This window comes from Stegastes partitus, unplaced genomic scaffold, assembly GCF_000690725.1.
Source record: "Stegastes partitus isolate 25-593 unplaced genomic scaffold, Stegastes_partitus-1.0.2 Scaffold1108, whole genome shotgun sequence".
In the NCBI taxonomy this organism is placed as follows: Eukaryota; Metazoa; Chordata; class Actinopteri; family Pomacentridae; genus Stegastes; species Stegastes partitus.
In genome coordinates, this window is record NW_007578839.1 from 189,048 (window position 1) to 210,539 (window position 21,492).

Consider the following 21,492-nt stretch of genomic DNA (forward strand, 5'->3'; position numbering starts at 1 on the left):
AGTCTCCCAGTTCTCTTGGTTGAGTTAATGTCCAGTTTTGTTAGCTGTATTTTTCAGTAGAGTTATATTTTGTTGACCTCTTTTAAAAGGCCATACAACTCGGAGTTCAGTACTTTCAGTTGTTTTGTTTTTTTTGTAAAATTAATTTTTTGTTGGAAAAAATAAATGTCTCTTTAGTAAACTTTAAAGCTGTGTTTTTGTGCTTTGACTGCTTGGTCCACGACACTCAGATGTGCCCTTTTGGAGATAAGTTCTGTGGCTCAGTCAAAAGTCAGTTGGTCACAGTGCCCAGAAATATGTTGAGAGGAGAGAAGGTGAGGCCTTTAACTTCAAGAACACCAAACCTACCATCAAGCATGGTGGTGGTAGTATTATGCAGTGGGGCTGTTTTGGTGCCAGTGGAACTGCTGCTTTACACACAAAAAAAATGGAACAATGAAGACGGATGATTACCATGTTTTTGAGGAAAACCTAAAATCATCAACCAGAAGGTTGGTTATTGGATGCAATTGGTAGTCCAATAAGATAATGGCCCCAAACACACATTTAAAATGGTAAAAAAAAAAATTATAAAAATGTGTGTACTGTGCTGAAGAAACAGGTCAGTGTCAAAAAGCCAACAAATGTAGCTGAACTGTACTAATTCTGTCAAGAGGAGTGGCCAAAGATACAACCAGAAGCATGTGGACAGAAACCAAAAGCGCCTAAGTGAGATGAAAATGGACAAAGGACATTTAACCAAATATTAGAATTGCTGTATTTGTACTTTTTTAACGGAAATGCTCGATTGTTTTTTGTGACACGTGTTTAAATCATTCCATTTTATGAAAGTATGAGTCATAGGAGTACCGGGAAACTCAGGATTACCATGGTATACATGGTCTTTTAAAGGGTACTTAAGGTTTTGTTTGCATCTGTAGGTAAATGAATGACACATTTATCCAAGACATGGTAGAAAATCGCCCTAATGATGATGTTGGAGGCACACCTGTGAAAAATCAAACAGATATTCAACGCCTCCCACGTCATTTCTTGTCTGGCTTTTTGACTGGATTCAATTATTTCGTCTAGTTGGTAGCACTACTGATCAGGGAGACTTTTGTTTTACAAGTTCAAACCAAGAAGAACGAGTTTACTCATTTTCATTCACATGCATGGACAAAATTGGAAGAGGAGAGTGCAGGATAAAGCCAGAGCTGGATACAGTTACTTATTTTGCATCTGTGTCTCATTGGCAGATGTTTTACTCTCACATTTTACTCTCTTTTCCACCCATGCAAGAAGTTTTACTGAAACAAACATCCTCAGATATTCCTTAGAAGTTCATCCCAGGCATAAACCTCTGTCAATGAAAGAGTGAAGATCATAAAAAAGCAACGCAAAAACAGACTCACACAGAGAGATAGTTTTATTTTTCCTGCCCTCAGAGAGCCTTCGTGATGCAGAACAGTACATGCTTTATCACCTTCTCATCTGTATCCCTTTGACCACTTCCTGCATCTTTTCACAACTGACGTGTCCCCTCCAGACTGCCTGTCATCTATTCCTCATTAGCTTTAATAAACAATAGTCATCATCACTGAATAAGCTGAGGGCTCGGGCTTAATACACAAGGGAGAGTGACTTAATTATTTACAGGAAGCAACAAGAACGACTAAAAAGCTGGTACAGCTGCTTATGCAGTCGTGACACTGTTTAATTTCACATCATAGAGCATCAAAGTTAAAGTGAAATGTTTTCCTTTGGTGTGTGCTTCTTAAGAGTTGCCCTTCAATCTTTCTACCAGTAGTGAAAGCTTTTGTCAAGGGTTTTAGGGCCAGATGTAAGGATAAGCTTTTGTTTTTGGCCATTACTGATCTCACAAAGCTCTTCCCATTATGTCTTTATCTTGGCTTTCGGTCTAATTCAAGGGTTTATTATTACTCACAATTCACTTTAAAGGTAATGGCACTAAAGTTCCACATTATTCTTTGGCCTTTTTCCAGTTTCCATTATAAAAACCTAAAAGCCCCCATCTAATTAAGAAAATCCCTCTGTATAGATTAAGTTGTTAATTAAGTTGTGCCCTACGAGGACATTTGGTTTAATCAAAGCTTCTTTAATGGGTGTACGTTGAGTTTGCAACATCTCCCGGACAGATACGTTTAGTGTAATTTCTAACAGATTTCCTTTGAGGTTTTTTTGTCAAACATATAATTAAAAAAGACATTTTTGCCATGAGTTAAAACTTTCACCCGGTGTGTGCATGTATCGCTCTAAGCTGTCATGGATGCTTTCTCGTAAGACCAACATTTTCATCTTGTCGTTTTTAATCGTGTTTTGGTCTCGTAATAAAACCAACGTTTATATTACACGTTGGTGGAGTTTTGACCTCTTCACACTATATCCATTCTGCTTGCGAGCTATAGGGTAGTTGGCTAGTTCATGCAGGAAATCCCAGCTCCTTTAAACGCTGACGCAATCAGCCTTAAAGTCTGGACGCCAGAGTGACCCGTCCTGCAAAGTGAGAGAAGTATACAGTGCAGGGGGGTAATAGCAGACTGGTAATGTCTGTCTTGACTCTGTGTGGGAGTGTTATAGGAATCCCTGAGTCTCATTTTCATTTTGCAACTCCATATTTACATAAATGTGAGGAAAAAGCTCAAGTCACAGTAGAGAAAGAATGCAGTACAATACCATGTAATTGGTCATTATAAATGTCTAATGCTGTCTAGGTCCTGGATTTTCTCCCTTGACCTGCAAATTGGAGTCCGGGGAACATTGTGTCTTTGTACGGGTGGTCTTATCGTCTGAAACGCTCAGATTTACTAGCGTTATTCTCTGAGGTCATAAAAAGTGTGGATTTAGTTAATCAAAGCAGATACACACCTGCTAATGACTCAGCTGTAAACAGATTATGCCTCTAAGTAATACTACATTTATGAGGTGATAAAGGATTATTTTCTCCTCGTAGCTGCTATTTATACTCAATACTTTAAAGATGAGATAGATAGATAGATAGATAGATAGATAGATAGATAGATAGATAGATAGATAGATAGATAGATAGATAGATACTTTATTCATCCCCTTGGGGAAAGACGAGGTATCCAATAGCTCAGACGTTACATTCAAGAAAGCAATAAATGTGCAAATCGTTCTGTTCAGAGAAGATGTCAACATTGCTGATATTCATAATACATGTGAACTATGTTGGAATAATTGCATTGAAAGAGGCTTTTCTAACAAGTGCTACAACTAACCATCTCCAAGTTACAATGACGATGAAGTACGCTGTAACAGGAAGGACTTGTACAAGAACAGTCAGTCTGAGAGCGTTCATCTGAAACACAGGTGTGATGTTGTTTGTATAAAAACATGATTGACTTAGTATTGTTTTAAAAATTATTTCGCAAAAACCAAAATGTATTTGATTGTACGTCCGTCTCCCCAATTACATACATGTAATTTGATTATTAGAACGGTTGCAGTAACTTGTATTGATCATTTTAATGGTGTAAATAGCCACAGTTAAAATCCATTAAACTTGACACACAATACCTACAACAAAATATATAAATATTCTATAAAGTAAGTTTAGTTTCACAGTACTGTAAAAGAAAAGAAAACAAACAAACAAAAAAAACAAACAGATGTATTACACACGAGTTTTGTTCAGGCATAATTTGGGAAGCTCCGGCGGCGTCATTTAGGACCCCACACAACAACATGGCGGCGCCTGCTTCGAAGTCGGTCTTGTTCGTCTGTTTGGGTAAGAGACGTTTTTTAAACCGCAGAAGCTCATACAGACAGCTGTGAGCGTTCATAACATGCACAACATTACATGACAGCTCTTCTTAGCCGTTGGGTTTCCAGAGAGCATTAGCCGGACTGCTAGCTCTGCTAGCCGCTCATTCAATCAGTGCTACTGTGCTGTCAACTTCCTCACAGACTTCTTCACTAAAGTCAGTTCAGTTTGATGCTAATGCGCATTTATGTGCAGTTGGTGTCTGGCCAGTTGTAATTAAAGTATGAATCATAATGCAAAAACGCTGAGTAATGTTGACTTGATTCATTTCAGAGATGAGTTGACAGGACACCGGAAATGCAATGAGACAGACAGGTCGAAGTCCAGAGAGGAAGCTGCTGCTACGTATCTACACTGTCATGTTACAGGGCTCACGTTGGGCACCTTTTCAGTAAATTAGTAACATCTCCCCAGAATGTGGAGTTCAGATTTTGAGCTCAAAATATTGCAGAGATGATTCTTTTAGCCACAGCTGAGTAAAGTTTTAAAAGATGGTTTATTTGGAAATGATTGTGTAGCCTCTAGTTTCAGCCCTGTTCTAAAGCGTGTGTTTCAGGTGAGCTGCTGAACAGAGTTCACAACACCTCGTTTAGGAAGAACACTCTCCATGCATCTGTAACTGACAGCACAAGGCAATGCAGTTGACAAGTGGGGCCTCCACAAATATTCAGTCGGGTGGCACATCAGTGTCACAAGTATGGCTGCCAGACACAGCTGCTTATCCGTCTATGAGGTCATCACCTGTGTCAACAACTTAGTCAGTTAGTGTACATGAGCAGTTTTCCTCCAAAAAAGCCCAGTGACCTTTTCATTTAAACTTAATTTTATGTTGACAAACTGTCACTGTATAATGCAGCACAGTATGAAATATAAATAAAGGTTTACACATTAAAGTGCAAAACAGAGTTACAGAGGAAACTCCTAACATCCTCACTAGGGTCATGGGGGGCTGGAGTCTATCCCAGCTGACTCAGGGTGAAGGCAGGTTCACCTGGACAGGTAACCAGTCTGTCACAGGGCTACACTTAGAGACAGACAACCAAGCACACTCACATTCACACCTACGGACAATTTAGAATCACCAATTAACCTCAATATGTTTCTGGACTGTGGGAGGAACCCGGAGACGGGGCTAACCACCGAGCCACCTGCAGCCCAACTCCTAACAGGACAAAATTAAACAAAAAATCATGGATTATTATTAAGTCTGTAGTGCAACACCAAAAGAAATGTATGTTTCTAATAAACCCATGAACGACGAGAAAGCATTAGGTCTGCATATTAAACAAAGTGCAGCATGGATCCAGTGGATCTTTTACAAGCAGAGCTTTGTCAGTGTTTCCCCTTGCTGTGTAAATGTTCTCTGCTTTAGCAATAGCTTTGACTATTGTGAAAACGCAGCCACATTCACAGATTAGAAGCTATGTTTGACTTATACGTGTGGTGGATGACGCTGTGGTTATAAAAGCAGGATTTCAGTGGTGCAGAGCAGCAGCCTGCAGGTGACTGCTGGTTCATGTGTCACCTGAATGAGACACGTTTCAGTCACTATTTCATACTTGTTGTCTGTCAAAAAAAAACTGAAATATGTAAACGAGAGCAGTTTTATTAGGAATTCTGTATTCAAGTGCAGCATGCGTAAACACAGAGAGAGGAAGTAAATGGGTGTAGAGCTCCTTTTCCCTGGATCGTCGCACGTGATCATTTGAGGTTGTCCCACTTCAGAATCTCGAGTCTTTGGAAACTTTTACACTGATCCAAGTCTGAATATGCGACTGCCACCATTGGCTCAAACTGCAGCACTGCCAGCGGGTGACCAGTGACTGGAACCACAAACAGCTGGTGTCATGATGTACCAGTTGTGCAGCGTTACAGCCCAGCTGTCTAGGTTTAGCTCGTTGGGTAACAGCAACCAGCTGCTCTTGGATTTAGTAAATCAATGTATTGCTTAATGACACAAATAAACCAATTAACCAATTAAAACCAAGAAAGGGCTAACAGAGCTGGAAAGCTTTCTAAGAAAAACAAAACACAACTAAACTCCTTAGCCAGACCTAAAGACACAATAGCAGCACCCATGGGACTAACAAAGGTGACTTCCAAAAGAGGGCAAGTGAAAACTCAGCAAACGAGTGCCTCAGAGCAAGTAACCATTTCTTATTGGCTCCAATAAACACAGAAAATAAGGGACGACGAGTAGCTGTCTCCATGTTGGGGGTAATTGTAGTAATTAGATTTGTTTATTTAGGTGATGAGTGAGGTTAATGCTGTCTTGTATGTTAATCTTTGGAGACACTCCTGATGCTGCAGGTATTTCATAAACTCAGAGGAAAGACTCCTTCAAACAGCTTGAAACAAAATAAACTTCAGCTCCTGCTAACACTTTCACATCTATGTGTCCGTCAACTAAAGGCGGACTATGGACACGCTGCCCAGCCCACTGGATGCTGCTACGATTAGCTGTTATGTCAACTAGTGCTGCTTTCACAACGCTCAGACACCGTAGGACATTGAAGTTGACTTATCAGAAAGAGGGGGGTGGCTAGTTAGCTGTCACTGGTGGCCATGGCCCTCCCAGGTCTCCCCTCAGAGGCGCCGCCACAGCTGGCCTAGTTTAAAGATTGCAGTCAATTTTAATGAAGCAGTGTTTATCAAAGCCTGCCATCATTTCCCAGATGTAACACTGGTAGAGACTTGATTAATCAATGATGTCAGGTTGTGTTGAGCCACAAGGTCTAAACATGGTGTGTTGCATTCAGAGCTGGGCGATATGGATTACATTATCAGCCTCAGCAGGGTGTTTACTGGTTCAGGATGGGCCTTTTGGCGGTGACTACGTACGACAGAAACCATTCTCGGTCCGAGAACACTAAAGGCAACCCGTCTGTGTTACATTACGAAACAGCATTTTCCTCTTATTTTTGACTTTTTCACAAAAATGTCGGTTGAGATGGAGTAAATTTTACCCCAAATAAAACAATTGGTTAAAAAGATTATTTTTGGTTTCATGCTTAGAGATTATAATCTGAGGGGGGGGGGCAGTTGATTTAGTTAATAATGTGATATCACTGTTAACTGAGATGTCATATTTTCCTTGAAATTGAGCTTAGAAACCGTTTATTGATCAAAACAGTGAGCTGGATGTTAGAAATTAGGATATCTTATTGAATTAATACAGCTCCCCAGTAAATCCACTGACGATAGAACAGTCTTTTTTTCTTCACCGTCGCGAGCAATGTCCTCAGCACAACCAGAGATATTGAAGAGCCACCTGGAGTAGCTAGATGAGTAGAAATGGCAGAGAAAAATCATTTCTGATCTTTCAAGCTGTGTATCATATTATCGCCTACAGCCCCATATGTAAATCCATCCATCCATTCATTATCTCTACACCTCTCTACACAAATCCAAACTCACAACTATGAACTGCCTTGCAACGGCACTTTTTTTTTTCTTTTGTCTCACTTTCCCTGTCATAGACTCTGCTGAATTTGAGACAGTTTCCCACATCAGTGGCACAAATAAAACCTCTTGTCTACCGTGTTCATTCTGTCCTACTGTTTACGTTGACAAATGTGCTGCATTATTTTGCTTTGCATTTAACATAAACTATAGTTCATGCTGTATTGAACCTGTGTTTACTTTAGGTAAAAAGCTCCAGTGTTGCTTTTTCTGTAAAGCTATTAGTAAAGTAGTCACGTATGTATTTGGGAGCATCGCGCTGACGTTTCCTGTGGTGTTTTTGAACAGGGAACATCTGCAGATCCCCAATCGCTGAAGCAGTCTTCAGGAAGATGGCGACAGATGCCGGCGTTGCTGACAAGGTAAAGTCATCGTTAGTTAGTTGTTGCACAGGTCACATACGTAGATTTTTAAAGCTATTTTATTTATGTAACTTGATACATTAATGAAATTAGGAACATTTATTATATATTAGCTGAAATGCTGTTGGGGTTTTTAGTGATTCTGCTTATTGCTTCCAGTTCTTCATGGGGCAGACTAATGACTGATGACCTGAATCACAGCAGAACAATCACCAGAGACGTTTCCCTGCATCGCCATTTTTATTTAGCTGCTGCACGATAACGGTAGCGAGGTGCCATCCTTGTGAAGTATTTCGTAGCAGTATTTGCTAAGTTCAGATGAGTGTCGAAAGACATTCATGCCACTTGTGCTGCTGTATCTGCAAAACAAGTAACTCTGCAACAGCCAAGTAGGATAACAGAACAATGCAGGAGTCGTGGTTTATTCTGACAAACGCTCACATGACCAACAGCACAGACAGACAGACAGCCGTAGATCTGTGGTATACTGTTTAGAAACCAACGTGAGGGAAATTAATTTAGGAACCAATAAGCAGAATCAAAATGGCACTTATTTTAGAATCCTTTTGAATCAGAACTTTGGCTACTTTACATGAATACTATATTAATAATATTAATAATAATAATTGACCAAGAACCATTTTCAAAGAAGGTTTCCACTGATTAATTGTAAGATTACGTGTTAAATTACATTTTTTGTGGCAGATTTAAAAAGCCTTATTCATGGTGATGAGGTGACAACACCTGGTTATTGACTTTCTGGCGGATGATATGATCTATTGAGCGAAATTCGTTCTGAAATGACTCTGCTTGATAAATGGTAAATACAACACAGTGATATAAGATGACTGGACTGGTAGGAAATGACTGGAGTGAAATAACTTGTCATTACACGGCCTAATAATACATCATTTTAACTTGGCTGCTTTCTGTAAAGAAGATTCATGAGTAACATTTGCCAATAATTCCACTGTGGAGGCCCTCCAGAGTCCACTATTGTGAGTCTACTATGAGCCACCTACGACTTCTTTGTATGTGAGAATGTGAATCAGTTTTTTGCTAAGCTGCTGTTCCCCGTGCTCTGCTCTGCCTAGTGGAGGATAGACAGTGCTGCCACCTCCAACTATGAGATAGGAAGCTCTCCAGACCACCGCGGTCAAGCCTGCATGAAGAAGCATGACGTGCCCATGAGTCATGTGGCCAGGCAGGTACGACCACTCACCTCCCACACCTGTCGTAGCTAGCACCCCTTTTTTTTTGTTCTCTGTTGTTGCAGTGGATCATAGACAGTGGCGCCACATCTGACTGGAATATAGGCAGCTCACCGGACTCCCGCGGTCTGGCCTGCCTCAGGAAGCATGGCATTGAGACGAGCCACAGGGCCCGGCAGGTACCACCACATGTCCCGTGGCTCCACCAGATGTGTGTCTGTACCGCTGTGATGCTGCTCTGTCACACACATGATGTCGCTGTAACTGTGTTTTGAGCAGGTTCACTTAAATCGTTATTTTATGGGGATTAACGAGTTCAACATGTTTGCTGTGTAAAAACAAGCACAAGTTTTTGGCAAATTGAACACAAAGAATTCACCTGAAATCCAAAAGCAGGTGACTGAGTATTTCTTCTTTTCAAGGGAACCAGTTATACATCTTTTCCACAAGTTCACAGTTTTTCTGTGTCAATCTTTGATTATGAATTTCAAAAGGATTATATACCACAGCACTTTTCTTACCTTCTCCTTCTGTTGAGATATCATGGGTAGTATTTGTCTTGTTTTTGTGTTTCTAGCAAAATACATAAATTCAATTAAAAGTCAGCTTTAATTGTATAAATGGGGAAATCACCATTCTATCATCACCTCTTCTCCCATTATCATCATAGAAAACACAGACAGAACCTCCAATAAACAACCGTATTGCACTGATCGACCAACACAGGCTCTTAGACTTCACATGCAAACAGGGTTTTTTCTTGGCCTGATCTTTTCTCACCCTTGAAGATAAACACAGGATATAATACCCCTTTCCATGTGCCACACATTCTACAAATGTGTGAAGTTGGCCTCCCTCAGGAATTTCTGGATTTGAGTTTGATGATCAGAACCACATCACGTGTTTCCAGGAGAGCCAGGCTCGTCTTGGGAGCCTCTTTCTCCGTGTTGGTGGCTTCCACATGGAGGTCTCTCTCACACACTGTCGCTCATGAAGCTGTAAAAGTAACAGCTGAGGTGCCAGTAAAAACATCATTACAAGAAAGCATTTTCTGCAGGACTTTGATGCCTAAAACAGACACTCCATTTCCCATCAGTCACGCTAAATTACAAAATGAAAAGCAGTCACAGCTTAGTATAACTACAGAAACACAATGAGTGACATCACCCAATAAAAACAAATGTAGATCAGCAGACCTGTGTTTCTGAAGTTCTCTCCGATGCGTCTGTTTGGCAGATCACACGACGCATCACAGCCAACTTCACAGAGGTGTTTTCATAAACGCCAACAGCTGTTACATTTATTGAATTTCTTCTTTTTTTTTCTTGCAAATGCCGCAAATATTCAATAGAAGACCGCGTACATGAATGCAGATGTAACTATAATAAAGATGCAAACGGCGATGGACAGGACCTCGCTGTACGATTGTCGGCCTTCGTGCACGTCGGGATTCTGTAGAAACGTCCTCCAGGCGGGACCCTGATCCGGCGTGTCGAGTTTCGGGCAGATCGGAGCAGACACAGGCCAGTTACACAGCACATCTCGTTTTATGGCGTTTTGGCCAAATTCCATTGGTCGCCATTTCAACGCCATCAGACTTTTGCACAGCATTTTACTAACACAACCTCCTGTAGCTTGTGCTGGCCAAATTTCAGGTGTGTACGATCTTCCCTGTAGGAGGAGAGAGATTTTGAAAATGGCCAAAGTTCTCATTTCCAAGCACTCAGACTTTTGCAGAGCGTTTTATTAACTTTTAATCACCACGTCCTGTAGTTTGTGCTGGCCAGATTTCAGGTGTGTAAGACGTACCCCCTAGGAGGAGATAGGTTTTGAAAATGACCTGTAATGCTCGTTGTTTTTCCAACATGGCGGACTTCCTGTTGGGTTTACAGAATCGCGCTGATGGACTTTTTGTGCGTCCCGACCTGCTACATATGTGTACCGGTTTTTTTAGCTCAAAGTCAAACGTAGCCCCGATGGGACTCTGTTATAATGTTGTAGGGGGCGCAGTTGAGCCGTGTTGCATTTTAGAGCTTGGAGCTGGACAACTTTTTTGTGCGTCCTGACCTGCTCTATATGCCTACCAAATGTTGTATCTCTAGACCAAACGTGCTTCTGATGGGACTCTGTTGAAATTTTTAAGGTGGCGCTGTGGAGCCATTTTGGCAGTGACATGTCCAAGTCCCTTAAAAATATCAAGTTTTCCCCAGCCCTGGTGTCTGTGGCAATTTTATTGAGCTTTCGTGAGTGTTCAGACCCTCGAATTTGAGTTCCTAAATTGCGTCAAATAACAATAATAAACCCAAGGGTTACAGCAGGGTCCGTTGCACTGGTGAGACCCTAATTACGAGGGAATTCATCTCAGCACATCACAACACGTGGTTTTGTTTGGAGCCAGTGCAAGCTGCTCATGGTCTAGTTCAGTATTTCTCTTCTTTAAAATAAGAGGCATTTACATGTCCGTGATCATCACGCAGAGCTTTCCAATCTAGAAGTCTGCGTTTACATTTAAGCAGGGGGACAGCAGTTGAGATGTGTCTCTGAATCTGAACTGAGTTAGTGATTGCAGCTGCAGCTACACACCGCTGGTTTCCTCTGAGGTGACATTTCCATTCATTCCAGCAACAAACACTTATGTACGCACATGAAACGCGTCTGTTTTCCAAAATACAGATGGACACAAAGCACATTTTCCCCTAGCATAACATGCTAGCCCCATATCAAAATGAGAACTCAGGCCACGGGGGGCATTCACATCAACAGTGTAGCTGAGATGGAGTTCATCTCACAGATCAGCAAACGCCAATAACTTTCAGTAAAATTACATCTAAATATTACCTCAGCTGTTAGCCTTTGCTAAAAAGCCAAAAAAAAAAGACAAAATGAAATAATTTTTAAAATCATCACTTTTTCCTCATTGCAGTGTTTTTTGCTCCACTCAGTTTGTACTGAGATTTATTTTAGGAAGAGGTCAATCACCAGTCTTATGTCTGAATGACCCAGTTTGGAAAACTGTGTGGTTTTATTGTTTTTTGGGGTTTTTTTGCAACCGTAGCTGGAATGTTGCCATTAAAAATAAACCGTACACTTAGCTCCTCTGTCTTCTAAGGCCGGGAGCTGATTTGTGCTGGTCTGCGCAGACAACAGCAGAGCAATTGTTTAGCTGTTTGTCAACAACATGCTAGTGGGTCCAGCACTTGCTTGGATAAAGAACATTGCATCTTCACAAAGTTACGTCTTAAGCTGTGGGTGGAGATACTCATATAGGGGGATGGTGCAATTCAAGCAGGTTAATGTACATTAGTACTTATATTTTAGTACCTACAATGTATTTAAACATCGTAGGGACCTCTTTGCAAATACATAGCGCATACTGATGAATCCTGTTGAGAATATCCGTAATTTAAAGAGACATTATCCTCAGGCTTTCTGGACTTTGAGACAGTAGTCTTGTTAACTTAAAACAAATCTCTGTTTGATTGCCTGTGAAAGTTACAGAGAACCTGCTCGCCAGGTTTGCCTGTAGTGTATGAAATATTGATGAAGTCGATGTAGCAGCCATCATATCACACATGTTTCAAATCCTGAAATGGGCCTGAAATTACATCAAGATGTTTGTCCATGTAGGGCCTTCAGGTCTTATGCTGCACTGGCTTATCTTCAGAGCAACTCCTATTCCCCAGTGCCCTTAAAACACTCCGTTCCCTGAGAGAAGTCCAGGGTTTCACCCCGTGCTTGAGATCTGCCCTCTCCTTACTTTGTCTCACCGCAAACCCGTTCCGTCAGACCCTCATCTAATCTCCTCAAAGCAGAGATGGGGAGGCTCAACCTTTTGGCTTAAACCCAGCCAAATCCACACAATGAGCTTTGACAAGCTTTTGCTTTTTCCTCTTTTCCTTTATCACCATTTTGGTTTCTATCACTGGATGTTACGCCCACCCTCCCACTTTGCTGGACTTTTTGTACGGCCAGCATCCAAGACACTGGCCAAGTGGGACATCGTCTGGAGACCGCTGGACTCTCAAACAAACACACGTGTGTTGTGTAATGGAGCGGACGTGCTCCAAAGTGATCCATAACATGCAACATGCAGTGTTTATCTCTCATCAGAACTTGCAAACCAGACATGAGGGAGCTGAAGTTTGCATTTCTTTGCTGTCAATATGTTATCCTTGAGTCAACAGTTGAGGAACGACTATCAGTCTCTGCCAAAATACCATCTGTCATTACATTCATTTCCATCTGTCACTGTTGTAGTTTTGATACTGCACAGATAAGTTTTACGAGCCGAGTTCTTGGTTTTTCCCACCATCACTATAACTAAAAGAAATACCAAAACAAACTCGCCTGATATCAACCGCACTGCTCCTCCTTTATTATCGTAACACTGAACATTTATCCAGTGTTTTATAGCTCATCATATCAACAGTAAGTCGGTATGAGCATTCATTAACATTGTGACGGATAATATTATTTAAATATTTTATAAATTATTTAAGATTTAAATGTTTTTTATTTGTAGCTGTGACTGACTACACAGAAATCACCGACTCATACGTAGAGAAATTTTTAGTTTATGCATAGTTTGTTTCATTTTTGCTTATGTTCATGTTTGTCTGTCCCTCTTTTAAACTTTAATATGTTATATTTTGTTCATTATTTCCTCCTATGTTTGCTGAACACCGACATATACCAGGACTTGTTCTACTGCACACCTGTGCTTTTCCCGTGTTTGACGTGTCAAAACGTATCCCGTGAAATAGGCCCACTGGTGTATTTTCGTATAATTTTCCGTTGCCATCTCGTCATAACTTCCTTTTGAGTTTTATCTTCTTGATTTTATCTGAACTTTTTATCTGAACTTTGCTATGTGTGTCTCCCTGCCCATTCCTCATTTGCAGTGAAAACCTCCCAGCTCAGTGTCAGCCAGATATTTCAGAAATCAAACCAAGGTGTTTGTCAGGCCTGTGAGGAGGGCGTGCACAAGGTTTTTCTGATTCTCACTCCCTTTAGCTTTTCTTGGCATTCCCATAAATTGACTCTCAGAACACTTCTAAACTATCCAGGGTGCTGCCTGATTTTTTTTTTTTATAGCTTCTTGTCTCGTTAAATCATCACCAAACACACTGAACGCTCTGCACGCTCTGCTACATCCTTACAGATGTGCAGCTTGGATCTCTCTCTTAATCCAGGTTTCCTATAGCTATTGTGTTAAGACTGTGATACCTGAGCCAACAATAATTGGAAGCACAGTTTGATTTTATACTGCATTTAAGCACAAGTAGTTTAAATGTGCAGCCGGTTGCTTTTTAAAAAAAAAATCAAACAGCTGTAAGTGCAGCTTCATCCCCCTCCCTTCAAAAATTTAAATGGAAAAAACTAAAAAAAAGTCGACTATTCTCTAGTTTCGTGGGTGACATTTACATGAACGATCGCGATCAGATCTATTTCTAATGACAAACACAATGAGCTTCCCGTGACTGATTCACCACAAAAGGCATCTCACCGTTTGCCTCATAATAAAAGCAGGTAACTGCTCGGCTGTAGGAAGTGTTTGTGTGTTTGCTTTAGCAGGATGTCAAAACAGCTCTGATATGATGTTCAGAAGGGAAAATAAAATCTGAAACCGTAAATTTTGATCATTTGCATGCGTTGTTTTCTTTTTAATCGAGCACAGAGACAATGGCATCTGTGGCTGCAATTAAACTAAAAGTAAATTAAACAACATGTGTAATAAACAACAGAAAGGGAGGCTGTTGCTGAAATTGCAAACCGTGATTTCTTGTAATTCTCTCGTCTTTGGCATTTTCACTTCAAATGTGTATGTGAAAGACAGTGATTGATTTTTTAAGATTCATCCTTCTTTGAAGGACCAAAGGGAGGCTCTCCTGACCAGACTGTGCACCTACCCTGAGCCAAAAGTAATATTTATTTTGTTCTGCATTTCTGCCCCACTCCAGGTGACCAACCAAGATTTCACGAGCTTCGAGTACATTCTGTGCATGGATGAGAGCAACCTGAGGTACGGTTATTTCAGCCCCGAGCTGCATAGTTTATTTTCCCTGCCAGTGTGGATCGGAGGTGGACACACAGACGCTGAAAACACCGGTGTCATGTGTTAAGTGTCCTGTCTCACTTATTAATGGCTGCATGGGATCCAAGAAAAAAAAAAGAAAAGTGGGTTGAGCTGGGTTGTCCTATTAACGTCTTGACAGCAGTCTGGGCTGCTCCTTCACATGGAAATTGTGGTAACATTGAGCTATAACTAACTTTTAGGTGAATGCCTCTCTTTAATGAGCAATATCCTTCCTTAAGCTCTTACCAAAGGTCAGGGGGAGGGATATTTTTTGCTACTTTGAACGTTTAGGGATCATTTTGAGATCACATGCCTATGGCAGTTCTGATCTGTAAGCAGCTTACTGAGTTCTTTGGATGCCTCGTCTTTGCTCTTTGGGCAGGTTTTTCCTCCGTTCTCCCCCACATTGTTTTTTTTTTTTTTAACCTCTACAAATGTTGAGCTGAGCAGAATGAGAGAGTTCATTAATTGTTTGACCTCCGGTTTTGCTGCTTTTAGTTTGAGATCGACTTCAACAGCTTTTAAAATGTTGTCATAATCAGTCTTATACAATTGTTTGTTAGTGAATCAAGACTAAGGTAATCACATGGATGACAAAATAGATGATCCGCCTCATATCTAAATGGCAGACGTAAAACTGCTGTATAACATGACCTGTATTTATATTTAAAGACTTTCTACTTCTGATTCAGAGGTCACATGCTAAGACCTGCAAGTGTTTTCCTTGTTTCCTTCTCTGGTCTCCTTCAGTTACATGTTTTCTCTGGTCTTCACAGTGAGCTGAACAGGAGAGCGAACTTAGTGAAAACGTACAGCGCAAAGATTGAGCTTCTTGGTTCATATGACCCTCAGAAGCAGCTGATCATCAAAGACCCGTATTATGTAAGTATACAACAAACACTTATGTTCAGCATCACAAATCATTTCTGAGACTCTAACGTCATCAATCCACATTTTGAGAGGCCATAGATAATATCTGTGGGACAGTAAGAATGCCTGGTGGTATAAAAAGCTCGACTGAGTGGTAGAAACTTTAAAATGTCCAGTCCAGTAAATGCATACCATATAACCACTGAACTACAAAAATTGCTGGTGTGTACTTACAACAAAAAGAAGAACTATGGAGTCCCCAGGCGGCACCCCTTCCAGGACACCACCCAGAGACTCCAAGAAGGCTGAATACTCTGAACTGCTGTTCGGTGCATAAGCACAAACGACAGTCAGAGTTTTCCCCTCTGCAATGCGTAGTCGCAGAGGGGCGACCCTCTTGCTCTCCAGGAGAACTCCAACATGGCGGCGCTCAGCTGGGGGCTTGTGAGTATCCCCACACCCGCCCAGCGCCTCTCACCGTGGGCAACTCCAGAAAAGGAGAGAGTCCAACCCCTTTCCAGGAGTTTGGTTTTGGAGCCCTTGCTGTGCATGGAAGTGAACCCGACTATATCTAGCCGGTAACACTCCACCTCCCACACCAGCTCAGTGAGGTGACGTTCCATGTCCCCAGAGCTAGTCTACGCCACCAGGGGGCGGTACGCCAGGACGCCCGCTCCTGCCAACCACCCGGTGGGCATAGCACCCAACCCCAACCTTTTGCCCTGAGGGTGGTGGGCCCTCTGGTGACAGAGCTGCCATGCAAGGTGCTGCCTGCCATCGGGTGTAACTTCAGGTTCAGTGTCTTGCCCAAGGACACTTCGACTGTGGAGGGGATCGAACTGCCAACCTCACAATCAGAGCACAGCCGCCCCAGTGGCTAATGGATTTAGTACTGGATCTTATTGTGATAAAATGCTAATCAACCCTATCGTTACTTGTGGTTTGAGCTACAATATTAAGAGTTTAAGCTGCCCTCTGGCAGTGACTGTAATTATACACGAGTACTGTCAACGCTTTCCGGGTTTTGCTGCTGAGTTGTTGTTGTCGTTACCTGATGTGTAGCCAAGTGTGTGTCTGTCGCTACATGTGCTCCCCTCCTCATCTCTGGCATACTGATCATTGGAGGTTAATTTAAAACATTGCTACTGGTGTATCAGCGCAGGAATGTTTTGCACTCCACCTTTCACCTCCAGCAAGCTCAGTTAAATAACTCCCCAATTGCCATCAATTTCTGATTCAGATGTTGGTGTGACCGTTCTACAAGCGTATCCCGTCTGCTTCCAGGCATTAAGAAGGGCACACACAGGCATCGCTGTTAGAGAGAAACCAAGATGAATAGTTTCCAGGAAATTCAGAGCTAAACTTGAAACTGTTTTTTTAAAACAGGAAATTGTTGTTTTCAAACCTTCTGCTAAACCTCTGAATTACAAAACCTGGTGATGAGTTTAAAGGGCATGTTTTAAAAATAAAAGATTATAGTAATCATCAAAGCCAGACTGTGAAACCTGAAAGTCTTGTAGGCTCATCAGTTTCGCAATCGTCTTTGAACTTCTTATGTAAGCTGTGTCAATTCTTGGGAATGTGTAACCAAATCAAGAATTATAATTGGGATATCTTATCAGAATCAGTTTGTTCTCATTTGTCTGAAGAATTCACCAAGAATAGGCGTTTGTTTTCACCAGATTCTGTTAAAAAGAAGAAGAAGAAAATTCGGGGACTTTAGCTAAGCTTGCCCGAACTGCAGGCCGAGTTCACACCGAGAAAATAGGAATTAAATATGGAAACAAATTTAAAAATGTAAATAGTAAAACATCTATAACATCGATTTTTTAAAAATAAAATAAATAATCAAAGAAACTTAACCTTAGTTCTTTTCTTTTGTGGTCTTCTAACTGTGTGAACTGCACAGAGTTCTCACTATCTCTGGCCACGGCGCTGCTGTTTTCCATCGAGGTGCAGGACTTCATATTTCAATGAGAAACGAGCCCACAACGAGTAAAAATGTGACACAAGCAAACAAAAACAAACAAACCACTGATGGTTTGGGGTTCCGAGGATTAATGGCTGTCAACATTTAACAAGATGTTGTGAGAATGTTACGAGAGCTGATGCTTTGGTGCCAAGTCGATGCCAAAGTTCTGAAAACCTGACTTGTTTTTCTGTGGCGCTCAGAGTATTACTGGATGTATTCACGTGCAGCAACAGTGCAATACCTTCACCGTGTGAGATGGTGCGTGGATCAAACAGAGCCCTACACCACACAGTCAGTCGTAGCACTTCCTGTAGTTGCTGCTCAACACTGGAGCTGAGAACTGCTCATGGGGTTTTATGGACAAGATGCACAACAGGAACTGTGATGCAGTGCTGCCATCTGACCGCGGATAGATCGCGTCATTCCACAGGTGCATGTAGTCGTTCTGGAGAGAATTCCTGCTCCACACAGAGAAATGGCATCGTGTCCAGGCACGTTCTGTGTAATAAACAACACCAAAACAAAAGCAGAGTGAGCTGGAGCAGTGAAATGGCACAGATGCAAACTTTAAAAAAAAAAAAAAGTAGCCAGCAGCCTTTCCAGACCAGTACATGCCACCGTACATTACACTGACATACCGCTTATTTAATGAGGTGGACATCACTGTAGGAAAATATTTTCTGGTTTGGGATCAGTTTGGCTTTTCATGCTCCGTGGATCACACGTTCCTTTTGTTCTTTACAAGCTTTCTGTGCTGCTGAAGGTCTTGCCAGAAGATTTGGACGAGGCGGGGGGGTGGTCGGGACTGCTTTTTATCTTCTTGAGGGTCATGAATGAAAAAGGAAAGAGTTGGAAAAGTGTTGGGAGAACGAGAGGGCTTGAAAGTTTTGCTGATCACTCATCAGCGTACGACTGTTTTCTTAATGTACCGACATGCTGGGGGCAAGCAAGTCTTTTACATTGTCGTAATTTGTTTAAATAAATAGTAAAACATCTCATAAAAAATAATCTCCATATGTGGTCAGAGCTGTGCTGGACTGGTCGCTTTGTATTTGTTCTTGTCTACTTGCGTTATTAAATCTTTAAGAGCTGTTATCCCAAATAAAACCGTCAAGTTATTAGTGGTGTGGCTGACCACGGATTACATAAATGTAGTCGGCTGGACGAGGTTCTCCACATGTTTACGTCAGACGCCACTTTGTCGTTGTGGGCCCATTAGGACGACGGTGTCTTTATGCACAGGTTCTTTTGTTGCCGGAGCTGAATCACGGAGTTCAGTTTTAAAGTGTGCTCCCTTGCCAGCGACCACATGGCATGACTGTAGAGTGAGCAAAGAGGAGCCAGACGACCGCGGTTAGTGTGTCAGGATAAATGAAGACATGCTTTGGATGCATCTGTTATGTAATGGTGAGCTTGCAACTTGGGTGAAGCATTGATTTTATCGCTTGGATTTTCTTTTATCATCCGTATCGACACACTGATTACTTAATGACATTAAAGTTAAGCTTTAAAAGTCCTGAAAACGTCTTTCTTTATAAAAGTCGGGCACTTAATTCTGGCGCTAAACCTCTTTTTTTTTTTTTCCTGTTTTAATTCCACTGCAAGGTGTGTTTTCAGCTCTCAGCCCGGCTCCAGGAAACTCACCATGTTAAACAACTATCAGATGAATTGTCATTCAACTTGTGCATATATTAAAGATGGAGTAAAAGTCTTATGTCCTTGGATGTCAGAATGTTTGCTTATTTAGCGAAACGTCTGGACATCTACCTGATGGATTGGCACTGAGTTAGGTTCAGACATTCATGGCCTCTATAAATAACCTTCAGCAATGTTTAGTTAAGTGCTGAGACAACAAATCGCCTTCCTTTCAGCCATACTTTATGTTTAGTGCTAATTAACGATATGAGTGTTTGTTTTTTTATCATTGGCTTCTGATCCGATCCGATCTGAGACGCTTAATATTCAGTATGTGCCGATGCTGTTTTCCCAGATTAGCTGCAGTACTCGGTTTACCACCAGGTGGAGCCTCTCGCTGTTTATTGCTGTAGCAACAGGAGGTTTGTGGGCAAACAGAGAGCATTGTGGGAGTTTAGCAAGTAAAGAAGCACTGTGATGAAGACTTCCATGAGGCTTACCGTCCCCAGGACAGGCAAAGAGTGTTCGCTGAAGCGGGGATAATCTAGGACAGCGTTTTTATATCAAAGTTGGCTTTTTCTAGTTTTCTACGTGAAAATAGACGTAAACAAAGAATAAGGCACAGATTTATGCTGATGCTGATTAGTTAAAAATTCCTGTAATTGGACTCGACCCCGGGGGACATGAAATGAAAAATGAAAAATACTTTATTTATCCCAGAAGGGAAATTCAATATTATTATTATTAGACATACCTCGTGGTAAAAGTCAGCATGTTAGCGTTGTTGTTATTTAGCGTCGCTGCGCCAAAACACAGCCTCACCGAGTCGTTTAGTTTATAGTTCGACTACTTTCCTGTTAATCAATTAGTTTTCTGGGATATTTTTTTAAAGCAGTAATTCCAAAAGATCCCTGGAAGCCACATCTCTAATGTGAGGACATGCTGCATCATGTTGTTATTTTAACCTCCACATTTCAAGTTGTGGCATTTCATACTCAACAGCTATTAGATTCACTAACAAAGTAGTCGTTTCAGTCGCTGTACGGTTCTCCTCAGTGAACTTGTGAGTGAGTATACAGGAACAGTTGTGTGCTTTTAATATCACTAAATTTAATGTTGAGACATTCCGTGTTAAAGGTTTTCCCATCGTAATCCATTAAGGTCTTGGTAAAAACCCAGCGAGACTGGAATTTGGCGGTTTATTGCTTCCTTACGAAAAGCTGTGTTACCAGATTTGTTAAGTGTGGGTTTCAGCACTCACTGACATCAGACTTGACAATGTGGTACTCGGCATGAGAAGAACATAATCGCTTTAGTCAGAGACCATCATTTTAGTGTTTTCTTTGTGCTTTCAAACCACATTTCGGAATGTGTAGTACATTCATTTAAGTGTTTTTTTTTCCCCCCTTCTTTGCCACAGACATCAAATGTAAGTAATAATTTCAGTATGAGTGAGTGTTTTAATTTCTCCTGTACTTTTTTTTTGTTTTGTCTTTTAGGGAAGCGGCGAAGATTTCGAAAAGGTGTATGAGCAGTGTGTACGATGCTGCAAAGCCTTTCTGGAGAAGAATTCCTAACAACATCCAACCTTGAAACAGCTCTCCAAAGTCTCGGCTGTGTCACATAAGCACTTATCAGTATAACCCTCCTGTGGCTGTCACTCAGAGACCTCCACAATACTTTAGTTTCACTGCTGCAAATATTACACAAAACACACGTTGTATGCATTTAGAAGAGTGCTGCATGGACAGGTCTGCAGACTGTACATTCAGGTGATTAATAAAATAATTAACGCTACAATATGGCTGCTGGAGACTTGTTTTTTTTTCACACAAATCGTTCTTTTTCACCTTTTGCAATATGCTACAGCATTAATATGAGTGAACACATTAGAGGTCCGCGGGTCACAGGCTTACACTGGGGTCACAGCTAATGCTCGCCTCAATGCTAATCCAGGTCATTTTGTTGGATGCTTGATGGTCAGAGTGTGTTTGTCGCTCCGTTTCCTTTTCCCACGTCGAACGTTTACGAAGGATATTCCTATAAATGTTCAGTGTCGGGTATATCCGCTGTATTTTTAGAAAACTTTTTGTTTTTCTGCTCCTATACTCGTGACA

At 41.3% G+C, this 21,492-nt stretch overlaps 1 protein-coding gene across 2 annotated transcripts; it reads left to right on the plus strand.

Moving 5' to 3' along the window:
• The first annotated feature begins 3,681 nt into the window (after nucleotides 1-3,681).
• Nucleotides 3,682-21,175, plus strand: acp1 (acid phosphatase 1). 2 transcript variants are annotated; one of them, XM_008296176.1, is made up of 6 exons: nucleotides 3,682-3,751; nucleotides 7,538-7,611; nucleotides 8,706-8,819; nucleotides 14,783-14,844; nucleotides 15,675-15,780; nucleotides 20,875-21,175. In XM_008296176.1, the coding sequence occupies exons 1-6, from the start codon at nucleotides 3,709-3,711 to the stop codon at nucleotides 20,950-20,952; spliced, it is 477 nt and encodes a 158-aa protein (XP_008294398.1). In that variant the 5' UTR covers nucleotides 3,682-3,708; the 3' UTR covers nucleotides 20,953-21,175. The 2 variants fall into 2 exon arrangements, with proteins under 2 accessions (XP_008294398.1, XP_008294399.1); XM_008296177.1 differs by lacking the exon at nucleotides 8,706-8,819 and adding an exon at nucleotides 8,888-9,001.
• Nucleotides 21,176-21,492: the final 317 nt, after the last annotated feature.